Below are 26039 nucleotides of genomic sequence, written 5' to 3' on the forward strand. Positions count from 1 at the left end.
GATTGTCAACGCTTCTTTGGGGAGGGGGTCCTTTCCAGATCCCTAGAAGGAGGCACTTGTGCGCCCCCTCCTCAAAAAGCCTTCCCTGGACCCAGCCATTCTTAACAAATATCGTCCAGTCTCCAACCTTCCCTTTATGGGGAAGGTTGTTGAGAAGGTGGTGGCTCTCCAGCTCCAGCGGTCCTTGGAAGAAGCCAATTATCTAGGCCCTCAACAGTCAGGCTTCAGGCCCAGCAACAGCATGGAAACTGCTTTGGTCGCGTTGATGGATGATCTCTGGAGGGCCCGGGACAGGGGTTTATCCTCTGTCCTGGTGCTTCTCGACCTCTGAGCGGCTTTCGATACCATCGACCATGGTATCCTTCTGTGCTGGCTGGAGGGGTTGGGAGTGGGAGGCACTGTTCTTCAGTGGTTCTCCTACCTCTCTGGTTGGTCACAGTCGGTGTTAGTTGGGGGTCAGAGGTCGACCTCTAGGCTTCTCTCTTGTGGGGTGCCTCAGGGGTCGGTCCTCGCTCCCCTGCTATTTAACATCTATATGAAACCGCTGGGCAAGATCATCCAAGGACATGGGGTGAGGTATTATCAGTATGCTGATGATACCCAGCTGTACATCTCCACCCCATGTCCAGTTAACAAAGCAGTGGAAGTGATGTGCTGGTGCCTGGAGGCTGTTGGGGTCTGGATGGGTGTCAACAGACTTAAGCTCAACCCTGATAAGACGGAGTGGCTTTGGGTTTTGCCTCCCAAGGACAATTCCATCTGTCCGTCCATTACCCTCGGGGAGAATTATTGACCCCCTCAGAGAGGGTCCGCAACTTGGGCGTCCTCCTCGATCCACAGCTGACATTAGAGAACCATCTTCCAGCTGTGGCAAGTTGCACCAGTTGCGGCCCTACCTGGACCGGGAGTCACTGCTCACAGTCACTCATGCCCTCATCACCTTGAGTTTCGACTACTTTAACACTCTCTACATGGGGCTACCTTTGAAAAGTGTTACGAAGCTTCAGATCGTGCAAAATGCAGCTGCGAGAGCAATCATGGGCTTCCGTAGGTATGCCCATGTTACACCAACACTCCGCAGTCTGCATTGGTTGCCAATCAGTTTCCGGTCACAATTCAAAGTGTTGGTTATGATCTATAAAGCCCTTCATGGCATCAGACCAGAATATCTCCGGGACCGCCTTCTGCCGCATGAATCCCAGCAACCAGTTAGGTCCCACAGAGTTGGCCTTCTCCGGGTCCCATCGACTAAACAATGTCGTCTGGCGAGACCCAGGGGAAGAACCTTCTCTGTGGCGGCCCCGACCCTCTGGAACCAGCTCCCCCCGGAGATTAGGATTGCCCCCACCCTCCTTGCCTTTTGTAAACTTCTTAAAACCCACCTCTGCCGTTAAGCAGGGGGAATTGAATCATCTCCCCCAGGCCTATATAGTTTATGCATGGTATGTTTGTGTGTATGTTCTGCTTTTTAAATAAGGGATTTTTAGTTACTTTTAAATATTAGATTTGTTGTACATTGTTTTATTATTGCTGTGAGCCGCCCTGAGTCCGATAAGCCACAAAGACCTGGCTTTTCCAGCAGTCCTAGGGTATGCACAATTTTTCTTAATTGTTTCAATTGTGTGACTGTTGGTTTTAGATAGTTTTGAACTTTTTATGGAGGGTTTTTGTTATCTTTTATTCGTATTTGTCTGTGAGCCCCCCCCCCCCCGAGTCGGCATATAAGTCCAAATAATAAATAAATAAATAAATTAGCTAGCCATCAAGCCATCTGCAACTGAGTAAGGCAAAATAACGAAATTGCACAGCGTAACTGGGGGAGCTGGGGAACAGGCACCATCCTATTAATATTTAGAATAGAATAGAATACTTTGTTGGCCAAGTGTGATTGGACACTCAAGGAATTTGTCATTGGTGCATATGCTCTGACTGTACATAAAAGAAAATATACATTTGTCAATAATCATGAGGTACAACACTTAATGATTGTCATAGGGGCAGGACTGGGCTTCAAGTTGGAACGCTAAATTGGGCTCACTGCAGCGGCTCATGAATGCTAGCAGGACCAACGCGATTTTGCTTCTGTGGAGGTAGCAAAATCGTGCACAGAGCCACAAGTGCGCCCGTGTTTCAGCAATTGTGGAAGCAAAAAAACCTCACCAAAACATGGGCCCACCCCTGCACAGGGGTCAAATAAGCAATCGGGAAACAATATTAATATAAATCGTAAAGATAGCAGCAACAAAGTTATAGTCATACAGTCATTTGTGGGAGGAGATGGGTGATGGAAACAATGAGAAGATTAATAATACTGCAGAATGTTCTTGCGTCTAGTTGCTCCGGTGTGGAATGCTCTATAGCGTTGTTTTGAGGGTAGGAGACTAGGAGTTGAAACAATTTATGTCTAGGATGTGAGGGGTCAGTAATTATTTTCACGGCTCTCTTTTTGACTCCTGCAATATACAAGTCCCATTGATAGCAATTGTTTTTTCTGCAGTTTTAATTATTTCTGAAATCTGTGTGTCTTGTTGGGTTGCAGGACCGAACCAGATAGTTATAGAGGTGCACTATTAATATTTCTCCATTTGCTAATAAGACGCAAGAAAGTCAGTTTGGTCTAGTTGTGAAGGCATCAAGCTAGAAACCAGGAATCTGTGGGTTATAATCACGTCTTAGGCAAATGTAAATATCTTTTAAATATTTAAATGAAAACACTTGGGTGACTTTAGGCCACTTGGTCTCTCTTAGCCTGACTCACTTCACAACTTTGTTGTGGAGGAGGAAAGTGTATGAGCTATGTTTGCCACTTTGAGTCATTTATAAAAATAATAAAGTTGCTATTTTAAAAAGTCTTTAAAAACCAGAAACACTATCCATTTTTGTCAACTTTAAAAAGCACAATAAAATAATTCTCTTTAGACAACCAAAGTACTCAGTTTTCCTGATATGGTCCTGTTGTGGTTGACCAGGCAGAACAGGTCCCAAGACTCTAACAGCAAATTAGAATCCTAAAAAGTTCTGCCCACAATTCAAATTCCTTAAAAGGTATCTTTTTATTGCCCTGTTCTTCCTTTTTGGTAAATTGTAACAGAAAGATTTGTGTTTCAATAAAGTGTGATCTTTATTATAACTCCATCTCTCACACCTAGGGCTAAAAGTTCTGTATATTCTCTTCTGAATGCTACAAGCTGCCCAGAATCGTTTCGAAACAGGATGAGTGGCACATAAATTTAATAAATAAAAACACTCCACATTTTAAAACAGGTTTCAAGAACAATAGCGCTGTCTCGTACACACGGTAGCTGACTGTGATCATGGGGGGCATGGCGACCCCTAGTGGAGACTGCAAAAAAATTGCAATTGCATATTGCTGTAACTTTGCAAGGGATTGATTATCCCCTTTAAGCAAAATGTTTTGAACTGATTTAAGATTGTTTTATGTTTTTCTTATATTGTTTATGCATTCCCTAATCTGAGGCCTCCCAGAGGAGATCAGTAACGAATTTCTCACCCTGGGAATTTGAGAAATGGAAATCCAAGTTTTGTGGAAAATACCAAGTTTATTTATTTATCTATCTATCAATCTATCAATCTATCAATCTATCTATCTATCTATCTATCTATCTATCTATCTATCTATCTATCTATCTATCTATCTATCTATTGTATTGAAAACATTCATAAAGCCAAGCAATTTTACATCATTACCAAAAACAGCACAATGCGTACATTTACTAAAACCACAAACATTCCAAACCTGGCATCGAAGTTAAACTTCCAACATCCTTGTTTGACAGCTTTAAAATTTTATTTCAATGAAATAAATGATAGTTCTCCTCTGCAATTCTCCCCTCATCTTTTCATTTAAATGACATGATATCTTGCTGGACCTACAGTAGTGGAGAAAATTGAACTGAATTGAATATTATTTATTGGCCAAGTGTGAATTTGTCAGTGGTGAAGAATCTCTTGGTGTAAAACAACAGATACCATAGATACCAATAAGTTAGCTAGATACCAATAGGAGAGGGCAATAGGAAAGATTAAAAGGATGATAGCAATACAGCCCTACTACATGGGTAAATGTCCTTAGGTAAACACAATGTTGTGAGAATTACATGTTTAGCAGAGTGTTGGCATGGGGAGAAAAACTGTGTCTGGTTGTTTTGGTATGCAATAGCCATGATTGCGAACCTATGGCACATGTGCCAGAGATGGCATGCAGAGCTCTGTGGGCACGCGCACCATCACCAGCTGTCACCATTCACATGAAGACCAGCTGTCCGGTGCACATACACACAACGGAACCCAGAAGAGTAGCAGTCCGCCGCGCTCATGTGCACCAGCCAGCTGCTCTCTTCTGGGTTCCGGAACTCTGGCACGCACTCCAGTTCGGCACTCGGTGTGAAAAAGGTTAACCTTCACTGCCCTACAGCAACGTCCTGAGGAGCTGAATTAGTTTATGTCCAGGATGTGAGGGGTCTGTACCTTGTTTCCCCGAAAATAAGTCGTACCCCGAAAATAAGGCATGTCAGAGGTTTTGAGAATTTGCTAATATAAGGCACCCCCTGAAAATAAGGCGTAGTCAAGTTTACATACGGTACGGTGGAAAAACATACGGTACCATTCAAAGCTGTTCATAGCGGTACCATAATAATGTGGCGTCCCCTGCAGGCCCCTTCCATCACTTTGTACCATCCAGTACAGCAGACACAGTCTGCTGCTGTCTCACCACCATTACAGTCTCCACTACAGTGCGTAGACTGTAGTTCCTCTGGTGGCCGGAAGTTGCAATAGCGGGAGTATATTGTTGTACTATATAAGTGCCGTCGTTTGTGTGTGTGGGTGCCATACTGACAGGTACCGTACCGTAATCAGTGTACCGTACGATATACTTTCTTTGGGGGTGTCAGCTTTTCTGCCTGTGAATTTGTCTTATTTGAGAAATATAAGGCACCCCCCCAAAAATAAGACGTAGCACAACTTTTGGAGCAAAAATTAATATAAGACAGTGTCTTATTTTCGGGGAAACACGGTAGATATTTTCTCAGTCCTCTGAAGGAATGAAGTGAGTCTCCAGGTGTGTCTGCTGAATAAGAAGCTTCAAGTATAGGCAGACTGGGAAGTGATTACTGTCTAGACTGGGTAATACTCTGAAATTTTCCACTTAGGGTGGCAGGTCATCAACAAAGTTATCCTTTCTTTAAGCGGAAGCTAACTGTGTCTGTTGCAACTCTGATTCTCCTCTAAAAGTTTCAAATCACTATTGATTTTCTGAATTCAGTTTTGCAAAGTTAAGTCCTTTCTTTCCCTCCCATCACATGAAGGATTTGTAGAAATCCTCTGTCTGCCATGATGCATTGTCCCTATTGCCATTTGCTCCAATTAAAAGAATACTTTTCAAAAAAAGATTTTGGAGGATAGCAAGTTAGCACCATCTACAGTTAGCAGCATCTACAGTTATTGATCAATCCTCTGTTTTCACTCTGTGTATTTTTGTAATACGTAGAGTGAAATTTTTGTAATGTAATTATTTGGCAAAAAAATTGCAAAGAAAACTTTCTCTTTCTTTTTTTCTCTCTCTCTCTTCCTCCATCCCTTTCTCTATATTTATATTTCTCTCTCCCTCCCTCCTTCTCTCTTTCTCCCTTCCTCTTTCTGTCTCTCTCTCTCCGTCCCTCTTTCTTTCTCTCTGCCTTCATTTCTCTCCTTTTTGCTCTCTCTTTCTCTCTCTCCCTCCTTCCCCCTCTCTCTCTTCCTCCCTCCCTTTCTATTTTGCTCTCTCTCTCTTTCTTTCTTTCTTTTTCTCTCTACATTTTCTCTCTCTTTTTCTCTTTCTCTCTTTCTCCCTCCTTTTCTCTCTATTTCTCTCCCTCCCTCCCCCCTCTCTCTCTTTCTTTCTCTCTTTTTCTCTCCCACTCTCTTTTTTCTCTCTTTCTCCCTCTCTTTTTCACTTTCTTTCTCTCTCTCTCTCTCTCTCTCTCTCTCTCTCTCTCCCTCCTTCCCTCCCTCTCTTTCTTCCTCACTCTTCCTTCCTCTTCTCCCCTCCCTCATCTTTCTCCATAAGGGCATTCCCCCCCCATGAACCCAGCCCCCTCCCCAGTAGGCGCTCAGGCTCCTGGAAGAGAGATGCAAAGGCAGCCTGGTCCAGCCTCCCACCCCACACTTTTCCCGCCTTTGGACCAGGCCCTTCAGCAGGAGGCTCATTCCTCCTGGATGCCCCGGGCTCACCTCCCACCTGCTCCTTCGGCCAAACGGGGGCTCTGAGGGCGGGGGCAAACAGGGGGGGCGAGGGGAGGATCCCGCCTCAAGATGCCCCCAAGCGCACTCAGGCGGGCTCTGCCAGCTCCAAGGTGAGGGAAAGCAACGCTACGCTTCCCCCTTGATGGATCCTGAGGTGCCCGGACGGACTGCGTCCTTGGGCTGGCTGCTGCCTCCAGAAGCACAGAGGCAACTGAAGCTTTGCCCAGCGGCACTGTCTCCCCTCAGCAAGTGTGCCCCCCCCCCCCCCGCTGTGGCACCCCTTTACCTCAGTGGGCCCTCTAGCTCTTTCTTCCTCCCCACAGAGACCTCCAACCAAGCTGGGTTAGGGGTGGGGAGGGCGAGTCAGCAGCAGAGATCCCAGAATCCCCTCTCTCCAGCCTCTTCCCAAGGGGGCTTGTTGGGAGAAAAAAAAGCGGGATATTTTTCAAACGGAGCAAGACGCGGGACAAATGATCATAAAGCACTACTGTCCCGCTGAAAGCGGGACATCTGGTCAATTTATTGTAGTAGTATGCTGCACAATACCTCTTCCACATTCTCACCCATTTCATCTATGCATCTTTGCACTGAATTGTTGCTGAGAGGAACTGTCTTAATTATATCATGTTGTGACTTATGCAAAAAAGTACTCAGAACCTCACTAATGGCTGTTAGGATGAGTTCTTCACCAATAGTATGTGGCTTTCCAGACTTTGCAATCAGCAATGAAATGTTGAATGATGCACGCCAACATGAGTGTTTTGTTTGGAAGCATTGTAAAACATGTGTGACAGTGTTGGGCGCTTTTCAAATTTGTCACGAAATGATTGAGAACAAAATTAGGATGTGCCTTCTTCAATTGTTCATTCAGTCTAAAAGGGTTCATTGCCTCATTAAAAATATTTTTTCACATTGTAGGCACTGTGGCAGCTGCTGGTTTGATGGTGCTGGTATAAATCCATACTTCAGATCAGTGAAGGGCTGCCAAAATTTTTACTAAATTTTTACACACTGTGGGCGTGGTTTATGCAGCACACCTTGCATTTTCTTTCAGTGCAAATTGATTGCTCTGGGGTGGAGCTCCATTTTCGCTACCCCACTGTGTTTCCCCCCATCCGGGCAGAAGCCCACCCCTGCTTCAGATATCCCACACTATATTGTCTACATTTCTTTTTTAATTTTTCTGTTTCTGCCTAAAATGACTCCAGACTGAGGCTGCCATTTCTGCTTTGAAAATCAGAATTCTTAACAATATGCGTGTGTTCACATCTAATTTGAAAAGAGTTACAGTTGAGGGTGGGGGAGTAGTAGAAACCTGCTTTGTTAATTTTAAAAAATAGGGAAAGTTTGCAGAGCCAGGCAAAACAGAGCAGAATGCACGAGGTTATGCTGGCTGCCAGCATACGGTATGCATGGACACGGAAGGTGTAGGGGGGAGTCGGGCCGGAACCAGAGCCCTTGCCAGACTGGTGGCAGAGCCCTGCGAGGAGCTCACCTGTTGCAGTATAGCATGAAATATGTTAGAATAAGATTGTATTATAATTATATATCTGGACCTCTAGCATAAAAATACTCTGCTTATCCCGATTCTATATCCAGGACAGGAGGTCACTAAACTCGCCTAATCTGCATTCCTGGCAATTACAACAGGGAAACAAAAGGGCCCAAATAAACATCTCACAATAAACAAAGTTTTCACCACTCTGGACAGGACTTTATAGGATCAAAGGGGGGGATTTACATTGCCTGAAGCATACAACAGGAGGACAGGATGATTAAGGAAGATTAGTGAGATAAGGCAGAAGACTTCAGAGAAATTAGGTGTGAGGAACATCTGCTCTTAGGAAGTTTCTAGGAAATTGTTTCTTGGTATCTATGGGAAAAGGAAGAACTCAAAAGATACGTTTGAAGTTATGTTATTGGATGTATCATTTGACAAGTATATGTAATTATCCCCATTTCCTTATGTTCCCAAATAAAAAGGGGTACATGGCTCTACACCATGTCACTTGACCCAGAGAGAGAATGTGTCCAGGTTTTCTTTCTAGGATTTGCGTTCGTGAGTGACCCCACACGGCTGGGTTGCTCTTAGCCCCTTTTGAGGACATTGTCTTCAATAGGGACTTTGACAGCATCCACACTCACCTCCAGCATTCCTCTGCTCTTAACGCCCCTTTGCTGTCCCCCTTGCCTCTCATCACCCCCATAAGTCCTCTCATTGCCCCCCTAGGGGGTCGTACTGCCCACTTTGGTGATCACTGAACTAGGATGTAAGTATATTATTATCTGCTTATCCTTCCAGGCTGGCCATTTGATACTTTTATGTGTAAGATGAGTGGATTGGTCCAAGGCATGTCCGTCTCCGCTTCCGTGTTCACCCTGGTGGCCATTGCAGTAGAGAGGTAAGCTTGCCTCACTAATTTTCTATTCTTTCTCTTCAGTCTGAAAATGAAACTACAAAGTCACCTGACATTCTACTGTTCTGAAATTTGTTCTTAGTTAACCTTTCTCTTCAAGCTTCTGTTCTCTTAACTTGCTCCAAAAAAAAAAATCCCCTTTGTTTCCTGAAACAAAAAAAGAGAATATAGACTCTTAAATCCAAAAAGCTGGGATAATGTTGTTAAAAAATAATTTCTCAGTATTATTTATGTATCTCTTTTTATAAATTTACCTTCTATTAAAGTGAACTCTGGATTCTATCCCTTATGAACATCTTTATTGATGACGTGTGCATGTTTATTCACACACACACATACATAGAGAGAGAGTATGTCACATAAGTGAGTATACCTCCTCACATTTTGTAAATATTTAAGTATATCTTTCCATGTGACAACACTGAAGAAATGACACTTGGCTCCAATGTAAAGTAGTGAGTATACAGCTTGTATAACAGTGTAAATATGCTGTCCCCTCAAAATTACACAACACACAGCCATTAATTAGAGCCTCAGTGGTACAGTGGTTAGAGTGCAGTAATGCAAGCTACTTCTGCTGATCACCGATTGCCAGTAATTTGGCATATCAAATCTCACCAGGCTCAAGGTTGATTCAGCTTTCCATCCTTCCAAGGTGTAGTGGTTAGCTCTGGCCCAGCTCCTGCCCCAAGGAATGTGCAGGTGGATGGGGGGGGAAACATCCACATGCCGCAGGCCTGTTTTGCTCCCGATGGCATCTATCGACGAAGCCTCCTCTGACCAAGGAAGCGTGAGTGACAGGGAAGAGGGGAGTTTGGCAGACAGCCCAGGAGGATATCAATCATTTGTATAATCCTTGGATTCTGAACAAGAATTAATGACACATCCACGCATGCGTAGAGTGATGCATAGGAAACAACAACTGAAGGATTATTACAAGAGAAAATGAGGCCAACTGTGGTTGGGTGGGGCTGCTGTAATTAGTGCTACACATAAAAAGAACAGCGTGCTGGTTAAGCCTTGTGGCAGTTTATCTGATTCATTGTTTCATCAAGATCATGGTTTGTGTGGTCTTCAAGATTGTGTGTGGACTCTCTGGACTTTAGAATTGGACTCAATTTCCCAGTTATTGGGTGAGCAATTGGACTGCATTTAACCTGTGCCTTGTGTGTACCAGAAAATCCCTTTGACATTTAAAAAGGGAGCTGTTTCTGTTTTTCTGTTTATAAAAACTTTTGGGTTTTCCTTTTATCGTGTGGTGTGTGTCTTCCTGGACTAATTACCCTGTAATTATGGACGGTTGAAACACGCCAGCAGAACACAAGGTAGGTAAAATGAGGACACAGATTGTTGGGGGAAATATGCTTAACTCTCTGTAAACCGCTTAGAGAGGGCTGTAAAGCACTATGATGCAGTATATAAGTCTAAATGCTATTGCTATTAATGTCTAAACTGCTGGCAACAGAATTGAGTATACATATACACACACATATACCTATTTTTCGGTGTATTAGACGCACCTTTTTCCTCCCCCAATAGGCTGATAATTAGGGTGCGTCTTATACACTGAATGTAGCTTTTTTCCCAGCCCTAACTAGCTGCTAACGATCTTCCCAGCTCTTACCTTGCAGTCTCTTCCATTGTTACTCTGTAAAGAATGTTTTCAAGTCTTTGCAGGGTTTGTTTCATTACTCTAACTTTTCCTGAGTAAGTTTCTTTCAGCTCTTTCACTGTTACTCTCTGCAAAGAAGAATGTTTTCACAGCCCTAAATCTTTGCAGGGTTTTTTCCATTGCTCTATTTGCTCTGAGGAAGGTATCCGCTGGGGTGTGAGTTCAAATGGGGATGGCTAGCTTTCCACCTGGTTCTTTTCTTTTAAAGAGAAAGAGAGAAAAAAGGGAGTAGGTGAATTACAAGTTTCTCTAGAGAAAGAAATATGTACCTCCCATCAATTGCAATGTAAAGACAGAAAGAAAGACAGAATTACACTGCAATTGATGGGAGATATGCATTTCTTTCTCTAGAGAAGCTGGTTATTCTTCTGGGTCTTCAAACCTGGCACGTTTAAGGCTTGTGGACTTCAACTCCCATTTCTGAGCAAGTATGACTGGTGGAGGAATTCTGGGAATTGAAGTCCACAAGTCTTGAAGCTGTCAAGTTTGAAGTTTGTAAAAAGTGTACATGGTTTTAAAAAGTATACATGGTTTTTAAAAATATACATGGTTGTAAAAAGTATTCTGCTACACTGGTATTTTATTAAACAATATAATACTACCTCATTTGGTTCAGAATGCTTTTTTCCTTGTTTTCCACCTCTAAAATCTAGGCGTGTCTTATACATTGGTGCGTCTTATACACAGAGAGAGAGTTATTCTTATAAAACTACACACATACACGTGTGTGTGTGTATTTGTGTGTGTATGTACCGGTATGTATATGCGTGTGTGTGTATGTATATATATATATATGTATATATGTTTTTGTAGATTTTCATGGGTACAGGTATGATGGTCTTGGTATATTCGGGTTTCTTCCCGTGTAGGATTTGGAAATTTCTGGCGACGTTTCGACGAGGTCCCACTCGTCATCTTCAGGCTGGTGCTTCTGTCCTTGTTCACAGAAGGAAGGCAGCTCAGGTCTCGCTGTGTTATAAAATTTCTATCATGAATTTATGATATGGCTGAGTAGATATTACAGCAACCTAGGACCCAGTTACCTTACGGGACTGTCTCCAGCCTCATGTATCCCAGTGACTGGTCAGAGCTCAAAGAATCGGCCTTCTCCAGGTCCCATCAGCTAAGCAATGCCGGCTGTCAGGCCCTAGGGGAAGGGCCTTCTCTGTGGTGGCTTCAACCCTCTGGAACCAACTCCTCCTGTAGATTCGCGCTGCCCCCACTCTCTTGGTCTTCTAGAAGGCCTTAAAAACTCACTTGTGCTGGCAGGCCTGGAGCCGTTGAGCTTTAACGTTTTGTTCCGGCTGTTAATTTTAAATTGATTGGGGTATGAATAAGTGTGAGTGTATGTTTTTTAAATGGGTTTTTAAAATTATTAATTGAGTTTCTTAAATTATTTAATATTGGACTTTGAATTTGAATTTGTTTTGTATTCTTTTAATATTAGATTTGTTTACTGTTATATTGTTTTTATTATTGTTGTGAGCCGCCCCAGTCTTCAGAGAGGGGCTGCATACAAATCTAATAAATTGAATGGAATTGAATTGAATTCTGTACTTTTATATGTTGTAAGCTGCCCTGAAACCTCAGAGAAGGGTGGCATGTAAGTCCAATCAAATAAATAAATAAACTGCAATAGGTGACTTGTTTCCAACAGCAGTTCCAATATTTAAGCAGACTGCTTTTTCTTTCTCTTCCAGGTTCCGCTGTATTGTGTATCCTTTCAGACAAAAGCTAACTCTACAGGTAGCGCTGATCATTATCATCATCATTTGGGTTTTAGCCTTCATCATAATGTGTCCCTCTGCAGTTACCTTGACAGTCACTCAAGATGAAAACCACTTCATGCTGGATGCTTATAACAATTCCTACCCTTTTTATTCCTGCTGGGAAGCCTGGCCAGACCTCAAAATGCGCAAGATCTATACCACCATCCTCTTCTCACACATTTATCTTGGCCCTCTCATCGCAATTGTGATCATGTATGCTCGCATCGCTTTCAAGCTCTTTAAATCCTCCGCACCTATCAGAGATTCCCGGTCGGAGGACAGCGAGGGAAGAAGGATCTCCAAGAGGAAAATAAAAGTGATCAACATGCTGATTATTGTGGCATTGTTCTTCAGTCTCTCTTGGCTGCCCCTATGGACTTTAATGCTGCTGACCGATTATGGGAACCTGAATTACCATCAACTCAACCTTATCACAGTTTATTTTTTCCCATTTGCCCACTGGCTGGCTTTCTTTAACAGTAGCATCAATCCAATCATCTATGGGTACTTCAACGAAAACTTCCGGAGGGGATTTCAAGCTGCCTTCAAAATCCACTTTTGCTCGGTGGAAAGGGAACACCGAGAAACGTATTCTGATCGCAACCACGGCAGGCCTCTCTTTAGAGCGCGCAATCGGATATTCGTCGAGGTGCAAGGCTCTGATTCGGTGCAGCCCTCCGATTCTGGAGAAAGCAGTGTTTTGAAAGCAGGATTGTTTCTTGCCAAAAATGGGCAGGCGGTTCACCGTGGGCTGAAGGTGGAGGATTTGGAAAGTAAAAGTTGCTCTCCCAAAACCGTTAGCATCCCTGCTTGGGACATCTGAGCACATTGCAACCTTCTTTGAAATGATGAGTTGACTTTACTAGATGTGAGATATTTTCAGAATATGGTGGTACCTCTGTACTCATCAATAATTGGTTCTGGGAGGCACAATGAGTACCAAAAATGAATTTTTCGCATGAGGAATAATACAGTATGTCACAAGGCAGCCAATACTGACATTGTCTAGCTTGTGTGTTGTGTACCAAACAAATGATGAGTATCAGGGGGGGAAATTTCTCCCCAAAATGCATTGAGTACCAAACTGGATGAGTTTCAAAGCAGATGAGTACCAAGATACCACTGTATGCTCATTGTTATTTCAGAAACACGGTTTAAGCCAGTGGTGGGTTCTAACTTACCTCTCTGCCAGTTCACTTTCTCCTGTGCCTTGTGGGTGCATGTGGTAAAAAATCCCCCCCAAAAAAGCTGAAAACAAAATGGCAATGCACACACAGTGCTGGAAACTTGGCTTCGGTGCCTGCACAGAAGAAGAAAAAAACCTGGAAAATATCCTCCCCCCCAAAATTTGGATTTTAAAAAAAATTAAAAAAAGAGGGCAGTGCCCACAGATCAGCACTGACCAAAACAGTTCTGTGATGTTATTGTGGGTTGGTGTTTACAAACCAGCGGGTTGCTACTGGTTCGGGCAAACCGGTCCAAACCGGGAGGAACCCACCTCTGGTTTAAGCAAACTATGAAGATCTAATGCTTTACCATTGTTGATACTAAGAATGGGATGTAAGGTGTGGGTGATGTTCTCATTTTCAAATCTCCACTTTCAGTTACATGATACGGGACCCATGAATGCTTCTAATGTTTTTCAGTCTGCCACAGCATCTTTCCCCTTTCCTGCCTCTGTTTAAAGGGAAATCTGGTGTAGTCGGAGGAGGGTTATGTATGGTGAGTCTACATTGATAATGCAAATACCTCATCCAATGAATTCCACCGGCTGTGCTACTTCAATGCAAATAATAAACTTTGCATCGTACTCATGAAGAGACATAAGTCGTTTAGTTGTTGCTCGACATCGGCTCCGCAATAATTCCACTCATTTTTCCGAGACTACATCAGGGGTTTAGTGATTAAGGCAGCTAGGTTAGAAACCAGGAGGCTCTGAGTTCTAGTGCCTAGGCTCAAAGTCAACCTGGTTACCTTGGGCCATTCACTCTTTGTAAGCCCTAGGAAGAAGGCATCTGTGGAACCTTGCCAAGAAAATGGCAGATACTAATCCGGGCAGTCCAGGCAACAGCTGAAAGGTATCACAACAACAGAACAATGGGTGCTTCTCCATTAGGGGTTTCCAACCCCAGGTTGTGGCCCAATAGTAGATTCTAAAACCTGCTGGTAATAATAATAATAATAATAATAATAATAATAATAATAATAATAATAATAATAATTATTATTATTATTATTATTATTATTATTTATTAGATTTGTATGCCGCCCTTCTCCGAAGACTCTGGGCGGCTCACAACAACGATAAAAAACAATATTATGCTGGCACAAATCTAATATTAAAAAAACCCTAAAAACCCTATCATAATTAAAAACCAAACAGCACATACATACCAAACATAAATTATAATAAGCCTGGGGGAAAGGTGTCTCAAATCCCCCATGCCTGGCGGTATAAGTGGGTCTTAAGTAGTTTACGGAAGATAAGGAGGGTGGGAGCAGTTCTAATCTCCGGGGGGAGTTGATTCCAGAGGGCCGGGGCCGCCACAGAGAAGGCTCTTCCCCTGGGGCCCGCCAGACGACATTGTTTAGTCGATGGGACAGCGGAGAAGGCCAACTCTGTGGGACCTTATCGGCCGCTGGGATTCGTGCGGTAGTAGGCGGTTCCGGAGGTACTCTGGTCCAATGCCATGTAGGGCTTTAAAGGTCATGACCAACATGACTGTTCGCTCGCACATGTGACACTTCTGTGCATGCGCAGAAGCATCCTGCTACCGACACTAACACTTTGGAGAACCACTGTTGCTGTCGCCCATTTGAAACCAGGTTATGTAAGCAGTGAGTGAGTGCACGTCTGTACACACAGTTCCAATTACATGAATGGCGGGCAAGTGCATGCAAAACACAAAACTCCTTGTGCGCGAATGGCATGCATGCACACCCATCACTCGCACGAAGGGAGCTAAATAATCCCGTCATAACCAAAATGTGAGTGACTGTAAAATGATGTAAACATATCTCAATTACACATGGATCAACTGATTCTAATGGGCCTGTTTAGGAAACACTAGCTGAGACCAGCCTTCTTGCATTGCAGTTAACTCGGGCGGTCCTCTCCCCTTCTCTCTCATTCTGTGTGTCGATGTGAGTCTCTGTGTCAAAAACAGCAGAGCAGCTGTGATTGCATCCTTGAAGCCCTGCTCCATTCTTTACAAAAAAAGCTTTTTACAGGTAATCCTCGAATTACGATCACAATTGAGCCAACATTTTTGTTGCTAAGTGAGACGTTTGTTAAGTGACTTTTACTCCATTTTATGACTTTTCTTGCCACGGTTGTTAAATGAATCACTGCAGTTGTTAAATTTGTAACGAGGTTGTTAAATGAATCCGGTTTTCCCACTGACTCTGATTGTCACAAAAGGTGATCGTATGACCCCGGAATACTACAATGGTCATAAATGTGAGCCAATTCACAAGTGTCTCAATTTTGGTCACCTGACGAGGGGGATGCCAGAATGGTTGCAAGTGTGAAAAATGGTCATAAATGACTTTTTTCAGTGCCACTGAACTGTTGTAAGTCAAGGACTACCTGTATGGTTAAGACAGGGAAAAAAGCAAAGAAAACATTTTACGTTTTACAAATTGGGCAAGAATTTGTGAGATGTTAAAAGAAAGGAAAATAAATGCCTTATTCTTTCAAGTAAAATTACATTGGGACAGAGATAAAGAAATCATTAGGAGTTTAAATGTAGGAACTAATATTAATTTCAAATAAGAAGCTAAACAAAGATGATGAGAATCGTTAATCAAATCATTATAGTTAAAAACATAGTAAAAATTAAAAACAAATTCTAACTCGGTTCCTATTATCATATGTGGTGGCATTGTGATAAATCAAAGATATATTGGGATAGAGTCCAAAAGTGGTTAGAAGAAATATTAGAAAGAAAAACAGGGGGGAAAACCCTGAATTCTTTTTATTGGGAATAACACATGGAAAATATGAAAAATGTCAAATATACTGAATTTTACATATAATAACAACGGCAAGAATTATCTTCGCACAACAGTGGGAAAGTGAAAGTAGAAAATTTAATTAAAAAAATAATAACCTGTGTAGAAATTGACAAATTAACAATGAAGATAAAGATGAGTCAGAATATTATGAATGTTGGAATAGGTTCTATTATTGGTTGGGAGAAAGGAAAGTATAAACATACATAGCCAAATAAAATAAAGATTTGGAACTAAAAGAAAAGAGGATCGGTTAAAAGTGTAACAAAAGAGACCAAAGTAAGATCAATGTATTTAATATACTGTATATATTGTGTAAAATAAGTTATACTGGTGATATAGATAGAGCACAATAAGAAATGGGACACAGGTATGTCACATATTGTCCAATGCTTTTAAATGTTTGTATTTGTATGTCTATGTTAAAATAAAGAAATATTTTAAATAATAATTAAAAAAAGAAGCACTACTATTATGGACTAATAAAAAATAAGTGTTTTATGATCTGGTGTTAAAAGAAGCTCAAATTGTAACTAGGATATAGATCCCCATGTGATTTAATTCAAAAAACCATTGTTTCTCAACTTCTGGCACTTTAAGATGTATAGACTCCAACTCCCAGAATTCCTTTGACAGTATGCTAGCATGTGAATTCTGGGAGTTGAAGTCCGACATCTTAAAAGTTCCTGAGATTGAGAAACACTGTCATAAACAGACGAAGAAACAGTTTTGTGCCCATCTTGCGGGCATCATTATATCCATAATAATTTACTATTTTGTTGCAAGGAAGGATAGCAACAGCTCTTAAACCAGCCATAGGTTGCTCCCGGTTTGGACCAGTTCTTAGAACCAGTAGCGTCAGGTGGCAGGTGGCAAACTAATTAAAAATCCAGTACCGACTTAGACTTGTATACCACTTCATAGTGTTTTTACAGCCCTCTCTAAGTGGTTTACAGAGTCAGCATATTGCCCCCCACAATCTGGGTCTTCAAACTGGATACAATAAGATGAGTGGTGGGTGTAAATGATTTTGTTACCAGTTTGCACGCACATTCTCACATGCACAAAAGTGTCTCAGGGGTGTGTCCGTCCTGTCGCCGCTAATGGTTCAAAGAACCGATCCAAACCAGGAGCAACCCATCGTTGAATAAAGACACAAGGAAACATCTACAGCAGTGATGGCGAACCTATGGCACAGGTGCCATAAATGGCACACGGAGCCATATCTGCTGGCACGCAAGCCATTGCCCTAGTTCATCTCCAACGTGCATGTGGGTACTGGCCAGCAGCTGATTTTTGACTCACACAGAGGCTCTGGGAGGGCGTCTTTGGCTTCCAAGGAGCCTCCGGGGGGGATGGGGGGAGTTTTTACCCTCTCCTGGCTTCAGGAGCCTGGGAAGGGTGAAACATGAGCCTACTGGGCCCACCAGAAGTTGGGAAACAGGCTGTTTCTGGCCTCCAGAGGGTCTCCAGGGGGTGGGGGGAGCTGTTTTCGCCCTTCCCAGGCATTGAATTATGGGTGTGGGCACTCGTGCATGCATGACAGCATGCACACATGCTCTTTCAGCACCCAAGGGAAAAAAGGTTCAACATCACTGGTCTATGGAGATTCTCAGTCATCCAGGTCATGGTTGTCCGAAAGGGGCTTTTGTCAAGAGACAACTGGACTTCCTTTTTTTTCCGTTGAAGACATTTCATTTTCTCATCCAAGAAGTTCCCTCCGTTCTGTAAGATGGAACTGTTGACTGAGTCAGAACTGAAGAAGCTTCTTGGATGAGAAGCGAACTGTCTTCAAAGGAAAACGAGGCAGTCCAGTTGCTTCTTGGGGGGAAAAAAAGCACTTTCAGGACAGTCGCCAGTAACTATATCTTCAAAATATAGTACTTATAGCACTTATATACCACTTCACAGCCTTCTGTAACAGGTTTACAGAGCCAGCATATTGCCCCAAACAATCTGGATCCTCATTTTAGCCACTTAGGGAGGCTGAGTCAACCTTGACCCTAGTGACATTTGAACTAAACTACAGCTAGCAGTCAGCAGAAGCAGCTTGCAGTACCGCATTCTAACCACTGAGCCAAAAGTTCATATATCACACAATACCCAGTGAATGCTGGATGATAATTGCCCCCACACTTTCCGTCTTTAAATCGGACCATTGGATGAGCTTAACTTTCCAAACCACGGGGAGTCGGAAGCGAACGGCAGGCGAGCTACTCTCCATTTTCCTACTTCTAGACGCGAACGGGAGGCGGCGGAGAAGCAGCTATGAAAATGCGAAAGCTACGGAGCCTGCGCAGTACGGCACCAGCCTGGCGGCTGGATGATGAAAGGTCCCCGGCAGGCGTGCGACAGGACCGCATGCTTGTTCCATGCAGAGAGGAGGCGGGGCCGAAAAGGGAGGGAGGAGCCAGCCGGACAAATCAAGGCCCGCCCTGAGCGGCTGCGCGCTGCGTTCACCTTTCCCTTGTGGCTCACTTCTGGAGCCGGTCTGCCTCAGCACCGATGGCTGCTTACCGAGCGGAGGAGCGTGGCACCCTCAACAGCCTCGACTACAGGCTCTTCTTCAGTGAGTCCTTGGCGGGAGGGCTGGAAGAGGCGCTTCCTTTCCCCGGAGGCGGCTGGTGGGGCGCGTCACTGGGGCGCAAGCCAGCCTTCCAGTGCCAGCTTGTCCCTTGGCATGGTCAATGAATGCACGCTGCTCAATGAGATAAGGCGGCACTACGAGGGATCCGTTTGCGTGGCGCCCGCGGCTGTTAAGGGCGTGAAGCGGGCTTCTAGGGGGTGATAAGGTTAGCTAAGATTTGGCTTCCCTCTCGGACGGCTGCAACGGTCCTCTAAGCTGGCGGGTCCCCCCGGGGATCCGGGAACGTCTTTCCAAGAAGCTGCGTAAACGCGGGCGGGCGGGCGCCCTCCTGACAAATAAACCACCAAAAAGTTCATCCTCAGAAACAAGCCAAGTGGAGTCTATTGGAGCTTCATTGCAGTTTTTAAGTAGGGAGCATGGATGGGGAACGCGACAATATCTTAATATTTTGCAGTAGAATAGAGCTGGAAGGGACCTTGGAGGTCTTTTAGTCAGCCCTCCCCTCCTGCTCAGCCACTCATCCCTGGTGGGTTTGGGTTTAATTTAATTTATTACATTTATAAGCCGCCCACCTCCTTTCGGACTCTTTATCTGCATTGTCTCCTAACTTAAGTTTCTTCCGTATAGAAAAGGAGGAGGATAGAAATCTCCCCTCCGAGGATCATTCTGGGTTTCGATTTTGTTGTATCCAGAGCATAAAGTTGGGGCTGGGTGAAAGTTTTCTTTCATTGCCTGTGAGGCGTGCTGGTCTGATTTATTTAAGAAGTGAAGCTAAGTACAAGTATGGGAAAACTCTAGAGCAGTGTTTCCCAACCTTGGCAACTTGAAGATATTTGGACTTCAACTCCCAGAATTCCCCAGCCAGCATCTGGGAGTTGAAGTCCAAATATCTTCAAGTTGCCAAGGTTGGGAAACACTGCTCTAGAGTCTAGAGCAAGGGTCCCCAAACTTGGCAACTTTTAAGACTTGTCGACTTCAACTCCCAGAATTCTCCAGCCACCAAAGCTTTGCTGGCTGGAGAATTCTGGGAGTTGAAGTCCACAAGTCCTAAAGTTGCCAAGTTTGGGGACCCTTGCTCTAGAGGGATGTAGGTGTTCCACAACCAGCACAACGGAGGAGAAAGTCAAGGGGAGGGAATTGGATTTTTTTTGTCTTTGTGTTGCAATTGCAATGTTACTTTCGTTTCTTCGAATTTTAAGGCTTTTCTCTATTTTTTCACTCAAATAAGACATTAAAAATTGTCTCTTTGGCTTCAAAAAAATGTCAGTGACCTCTATTACTATCCATGCAAAGAGATTTCATAAAACATAGTTTCTTTTGAAACAAGTTCCCCCTCCCCACTTATTTTTTGGTTTTGGTTTTTTTCCCCCCTCAGCACTACAGAATTGGTTTGCCCTTTACTGTTCAGGTATAGCACGCAAGCCTGATTATCTCCCAGCCAAGTCTGATCCTGATTAGTTTTTTGAGATCAGCCAAAGTTTGGCTAAAAGCAGCTACCTGCTGTATTTGCTTGTTCATGTAGATTGTTTTATGCTGGGCTTAAAATTCCAAAATGGTAATTATACAATGTATTTGTACTGCAGTGCTTTTAATTAGTAAAAAGAATTGAAATGAGGTAGGCATCTGGCTTTTTTGAAAGATTACCTAGAGGTGAAATGAAACTTGACCACTCAGCAATAGGAGATGGGACTACATAATTATTTTGCCTGTAATCACTGGAGGGAATTTTGGGTATAGAAAAGGGGGAAACACTTCAGTGATTTACTGGTATAATGCTTGCATGAAATATCTCTTGTGAAATACTGATTTTGGATTATGTAAACTATTTGTAACCTTGGGTTAAGTAAATTGGCTGTGTTTGCAGATACTAAATTGAGGGCAGGTATAAACTGAAGAGATAATGAGCTCAAAAAAAGGATCTCTTTACCAGGTAAATGGTCAATGAATGGAAAATGATCTAATACAGCAACTGTATTCTAAATTTATAAATTGCTTTGTCCAAATAATAGAATGTACATTTGACAGCTAACAACTCCCATCTTTCTGTTTGGTTCACACCAGAAACTATCCAATTTTTAAAAAAATCGGGGGGGGGGGGATTGATCCCAAGAGCAAAGGCTTGGTCTTTACACTTAGCCAAGATTAAGCAACATGATTTAGCAAGATTTTGAATAGCACACGAATGATCTGAGTGGGCACTTTTCTAAAACTGACATCTCTACATCCTCAAGTGATTTTTTAAAATCTTGCTAAACTTTGTTGCTCAACTATGGCTTTTATGTTTCATGAGCACTATAAATTATTACAGCAGAATAATTATATCATCTGTAGGGCACAGGGCAGATAGAGCCCCACCTCTCCCTGGCTTTGTTTTACTTGTATGATAAAATGAATTATTGTGGTTCAGTTGGAAAGGGTTCGTGGCATAGAGATTGGGGTGAATGGCATCTACACTTGAGGAAGTTTTTTAAAAACACCCTGTAAGGAGGCATCAACCAAATACTGCTCTATTGCTGCCAAGAAAATATGCAGGGACATCTAGGAAGTCATAGAGACTGCTCGGTTTGAAAGGAAAATAAAAATATAAGTTGGTCCATGTATCTATAGTATGATGGCTAAAATATTGCCTTTCTTGTAGTTTTTAAAGGTATTCTATCTAGTTTCCTTCTAGTTGGCAGGTGATTTTTATCCTCACCCCTCCCCTCATTCTACAAACAGAAGTTGAGTTTAAAGTCTGACTGTACCAGCTGTAAAATTAAAACCTCCTTCTGTATAATCTTTTAAGGCAATTTTCTTCTTAGCAATGATCGACTGCAGTAATTTCCGTGTTCACCATACAGGAAATGTCTGGTGAGATTATCCAAAGGTTACCTGCAGCAATTGGTATGGTATGATAGGTGCGGTATGATTGCCATTCTGAACTTTGATTATTGGCAAACAGCTGGAAAATTACTATCAAAATAAAAAGTCACACAGGAGTACCAGACATCTTAAGTGATTTAAAAGTGGTCCTCACATAATTATTGCCGTGTCCCCAGAGTCAGGTGATTATGATTTGGGTGCTTGGCAACCAACTCACACATTTGTAGCAACCTGCAGACAGGTGATTGACATTTTCCATCTTCCCAGCAGCTGGCTTCTGACACCCAATGTCAATGAGCAACCCAGCAAGGAAGGTCGGTTACCTGTCTGGTTTGAAAACTATATATACGATCAAGAAAGTATTAGTAAAGAGGAAGTAAAAAAAATATTTACAGAATAGAAATTTACCCAGCATAACAGATGAAGACAGAGGAATCCTAAACGGAAAGATGACATTAGTTGAAATGAATAGTGTGCAGTTTTTTTCAATCTGCTCAGGCAGATTTTAGAGGAGAGGGAGAGAGATGCTGTTGAATCTTAGCTGATCGTGATGATCTGTAGGATTTGTGCCAGGTTACTAGCTGCTTTTTTAGTAATTACTGTATTAAAATATAATGCATGGATTATATTTAGGTTATAATATTTGTATTTTTCTATATACTTAGCATTTGTTGACTAATTTGAATCCCACAATTGCCTTTTGCATCTAAGGGTTCTCTACCACTCAGCTATTGCTGACAGTGTAAATGCAACTGCGGCCTTCATGTTGATACAAAGTCATGCTATAACTCACAGGGGTCAAACATGTGGTGTTGCGTTGCAGTCATGTGACATATCATGACTTTCATTCCCTTCGTGGAGCTGGGGTGGGCACGGCCTGTGCGTTGATGCTTCCGGCCCAGGTGGCCTGTGGGCTAGAAGCGTCTCACATCGTGCCCACCCCAGCTCCCTAAAGGGAAATAAATGTTGTGATATGTCACATGATGGCAATGTGAGTTGGGGTGGGCGTGGCCTGTGTATGACACTTCTAGCCTGCAGGCCGCTAGTTTGACACCCCTGCTCTAACTTACTTCATGTTGTCATTTGTGGTTAAACATAACTCTGAGTATGCCACTAATTATTTCATTTCCTCCCCTTTAAATCAGAAATTTGTTGAGTGAGCAGAATAGTGATTAGCTGAAAGGAGACATAAAGATGTTTGTTTACTTTACTGTTTTTTGTATACACATATGCAAATGGTAAGAATTTTGCCACGTTCTGTGCCCTTTCAAGGTTGCATTAAATTCCACAGGTTTAATTTATAGGAATTGGTTAGGAGAATTTAGATCAACATTATCACTGAGAGTCATCTGTGCAGAACATCTGGCAGTCAAAAGTTAAGGACATCCTTAAGGATTTTTATAGACTTGATCATAAGTGCATGCCCATGGCTTCAAAATATGCCTAAATAGGACAGCATAGCACCTGGGCAGGTGGGCAGTACCACCCGCAGGTCACTGCTACCATTTTGCCTGAATCAGTCCAAATACCACCTGTTTCTTTCTACAGATGTGCAGAATCCTCCAAATGAGATTTTACCCATCTGGAGCATATTACCAAGGGGAGGGGAGAGGACGCATCCCTCTATCCCAGTGATAGAACAGAAATTGTTTCTTGTCATAAATAGCCTATTCAGGTTCATTTGCCTTAGTGTTGAATTTATTGAATAAAAATCATAGGCATCTTCTTTCATTTCCAGAAAATGATAAAGGGCAGTACATCTCTCCTTTCCATGACATTCCAATATATGCAGATGCTGGCAAGGTAATATACATGGTTCCTTTCCTCCTTTCCCTTGTACCTCTAAACTCTATGATTAAGTACTGGCAAGGTAATTAGTTCATGTTAAAGGAAACAAATTACTTGTTCTGTGTATGTTTTAACCACAATCTAACCTTTGTATTTGCCATACAAAGGTAACTGCTGTATCCATCGTTCTCAACAAACAACATGTTCACTTACTGATGTTTTAAAGTTACAGTGTCAGTGAGAAAAAGTGACTTTTTCATAAGGCCATTGTAGCATCTCCATGTCACGTGATCCAAATTGGGATGCTTAGCAGCTGGTTGATATTTATGAGAGTTGCAATGTCCTAGGGTCATGTGAACACTTGGGGGGGGGGTTGTTTTTATTTTTTTGGCTTAAAGCAAGCAAGGCCAATCAGAAAGCCAGATTCACTTAATAATCTATTACTAATTTAAAAACTGTAGTGATTCACTTGACAACTGGCAAGAAATTTTGTAAATGGGGAAAAACTCACTTAACAACTATCTCACTTAGCAACAGAAATTTTGGGCTCAGTTGTGGTCATAAGTTTTATTGACCTTCATTGCTCTAAGTAGGAAGAGTCTGAATTAAGTGTTCTGGTGTAGAGTAAAAGAAATTCTGAAGCAAAACTGCAGCAGGAAATCTTAATTTAACTTATTCTGCTGCTTATGAATAGTTATTTTAGTCATAGATTGAAGTTTGCTTGTTTTATTGTTGAAACTGCTTCCAAGGGAGAAAAATATGAATTAATTCTATCTTCCCACACTCATTGAAATAGACTAAAGGGACTGTTTCCTTGCTTTCAGTTCAACTTCTATTGCAATTACAGTAGAAGACAAAATACAGACAAAATGAAAACTTAGTTGCTAATTTTTTAAAGCTGATTTGATTTCCAAAATTTGTTTTTGGTATTTGGCTTCCACATTTTGAGAAATTTTGGTATATAAGAGGCATTTCCCTACCCTATATCTGGATTTTTCTCATCCTAATAACCAGTTTATTTTATTTATATGATTTATGAGGATGTCTGTCTTATACTATGAGTGATGTACAAGGATTAAAAACACACTCTGAAAACCACAAAACATGTAACTCTGGCCCCCAGGATAAATAATAACTCTAATTGATTAAATATATGTCATTAAGTCCTTGTCAATTCTTACAACCTCTTTTCCTGAATGAAAAACGAACAAACATAGCAGCAGCAGAGTTTCTTTCCATCTGAGCAAACAGCAAGGTCCTTAATGAAAGGCTAACAGGGTTGATGCTATTTCAATCTCAGGAGAATTCGTATCCGTAGTTTAAAAACATATTTAATGTTAGCTGCTTCAGATATTATAATATCCAATAAACTGCATCATGTAGGGCTCAGTTTTCATCTTTTCTCTGGTTTGCCATATATTGTGCTTTTTCTAATCCACATTTTAACACAACAGAGCTGGGAAATTATTATCATTAGCTTAAAAAACAATAATGTTTGACAGGGTGGATTTGATTTAAATCATGATTTATATAACTAGTAAAAAGGATTTAAATCAACTTGATCAACTTGATTTAAATCATAATTTTTAAAGAGCAACTGTCATCTTTGTCCCGCAGCGGCTTCTCCTCTGACCCGCTGTTGAGTCACCAACAATCCCAATATTGCAAATATACAGCCTCGTGCTCCGTAACTAAGTTCCATTTCATGCTGAATAAACTAAATTATTAACGTATCTTATATAGAAAACTACCTTTAGATAGATTTTTACTCCAAAAACCTTTTATTAAAATAAATTTGATTTAAAAAAAAATTAAAAATCAGTTTTAAATTTTAAAAACCAATTTTTAATTTTAAAAAATCACATCAATTTTTATCCACCCAAGTGCTTGAATATAATAATGTCTTTGTCCATCAGAATAAGAATATTTTGTTTAGAGTGGACTGGTTTCAAGCTTGTAACTAGGGGAGCTGTGGGTGTGGGGGGAATAGCCTTAATTTCTTTCATCTCCCCAACATGATTAAATGGTGTTCCTGGCTGGCTTAATTGCTGTTCTGTTCGGGTCGTATGTGACCCAAAGCCAAGTTTGAGTCCCTGTAAAAAATTTTCCCTGCATATCTGAAACTTGAAATTTCATGTAGTTTCATCATTTCAGGGGTTCTCTCTATGAGAATTTTTTTGGGGGGGTGGGGGGCTTAGTTTTTGCTGGGCAAAAAAAGTTACAAATCTTCTGTTCCCGGGTCACCCTGACCCGGACCGAAAACTCTTCATTTGCAGTGCTTATGTTTGGTCTTTTTGAAAGCTTTTTTCACTTGGAAAGTAGTCTGAACATTTCTGCACACAATGATATGAAAATTGAAATGAAAAAAGTAATTCTTATTGGTTTATTTTGCTGATATAATGCACGCCCCCCCCCCCCCCCGTTTTTGTGAAAGTTTTTTCAATTTATGGATAGTTTTGCTTGCAAAATGCATTCTATTTTACTGAAGTTGGTGTGGGATTGGTAGCTTGAACATTTCTGAATATAAGAAAAATATAAAGGAACTGAACAAAATTATTCTTACTGGTTTTTTAACATCAGAAATAAGGCCTCCCCCCCCCCCCCCTCAGCTGCTTGCAACCATTTTCACTTTTTATTTTTTTATGCTCCAAATCCGAAATATTCTTTAAAATCTTAGGCATTCATTT

The 26039-nt window shown here is 41.9% G+C and overlaps 2 protein-coding genes across 2 annotated transcripts in view; both read left to right on the plus strand.

Annotated features, from left to right (window-relative positions):
• Nucleotides 1–13096, plus strand: part of NPFFR1 (neuropeptide FF receptor 1) — a 32764-nt gene extending 19668 nt beyond the window's left edge. The window contains exons 3-4 of the mRNA XM_070753952.1: nucleotides 8546–8645; nucleotides 12033–13096. Coding sequence (XP_070610053.1) covers nucleotides 8546–8645; nucleotides 12033–12924 — 992 coding nt within the window. The 3' untranslated portion in view covers nucleotides 12925–13096. The remainder of the gene's footprint in view (nucleotides 1–8545; nucleotides 8646–12032) is intronic.
• Nucleotides 13097–18517: 5421 nt separating this feature from the next.
• PPA1 (inorganic pyrophosphatase 1) overlaps nucleotides 18518–26039 on the plus strand; it is a 31726-nt gene continuing 24204 nt past the window's right edge. The window contains exons 1-2 of the mRNA XM_070752228.1: nucleotides 18518–18684; nucleotides 23303–23367. Of these exons, the coding sequence (XP_070608329.1) occupies nucleotides 18621–18684; nucleotides 23303–23367 (129 nt within the window). The 5' untranslated portion in view covers nucleotides 18518–18620. The remainder of the gene's footprint in view (nucleotides 18685–23302; nucleotides 23368–26039) is intronic.

The sequence above is a fragment of the Erythrolamprus reginae genome, chromosome 5 (assembly GCF_031021105.1).
Source record: "Erythrolamprus reginae isolate rEryReg1 chromosome 5, rEryReg1.hap1, whole genome shotgun sequence".
NCBI classification, from domain to species: domain Eukaryota; kingdom Metazoa; phylum Chordata; class Lepidosauria; order Squamata; family Dipsadidae; genus Erythrolamprus; species Erythrolamprus reginae.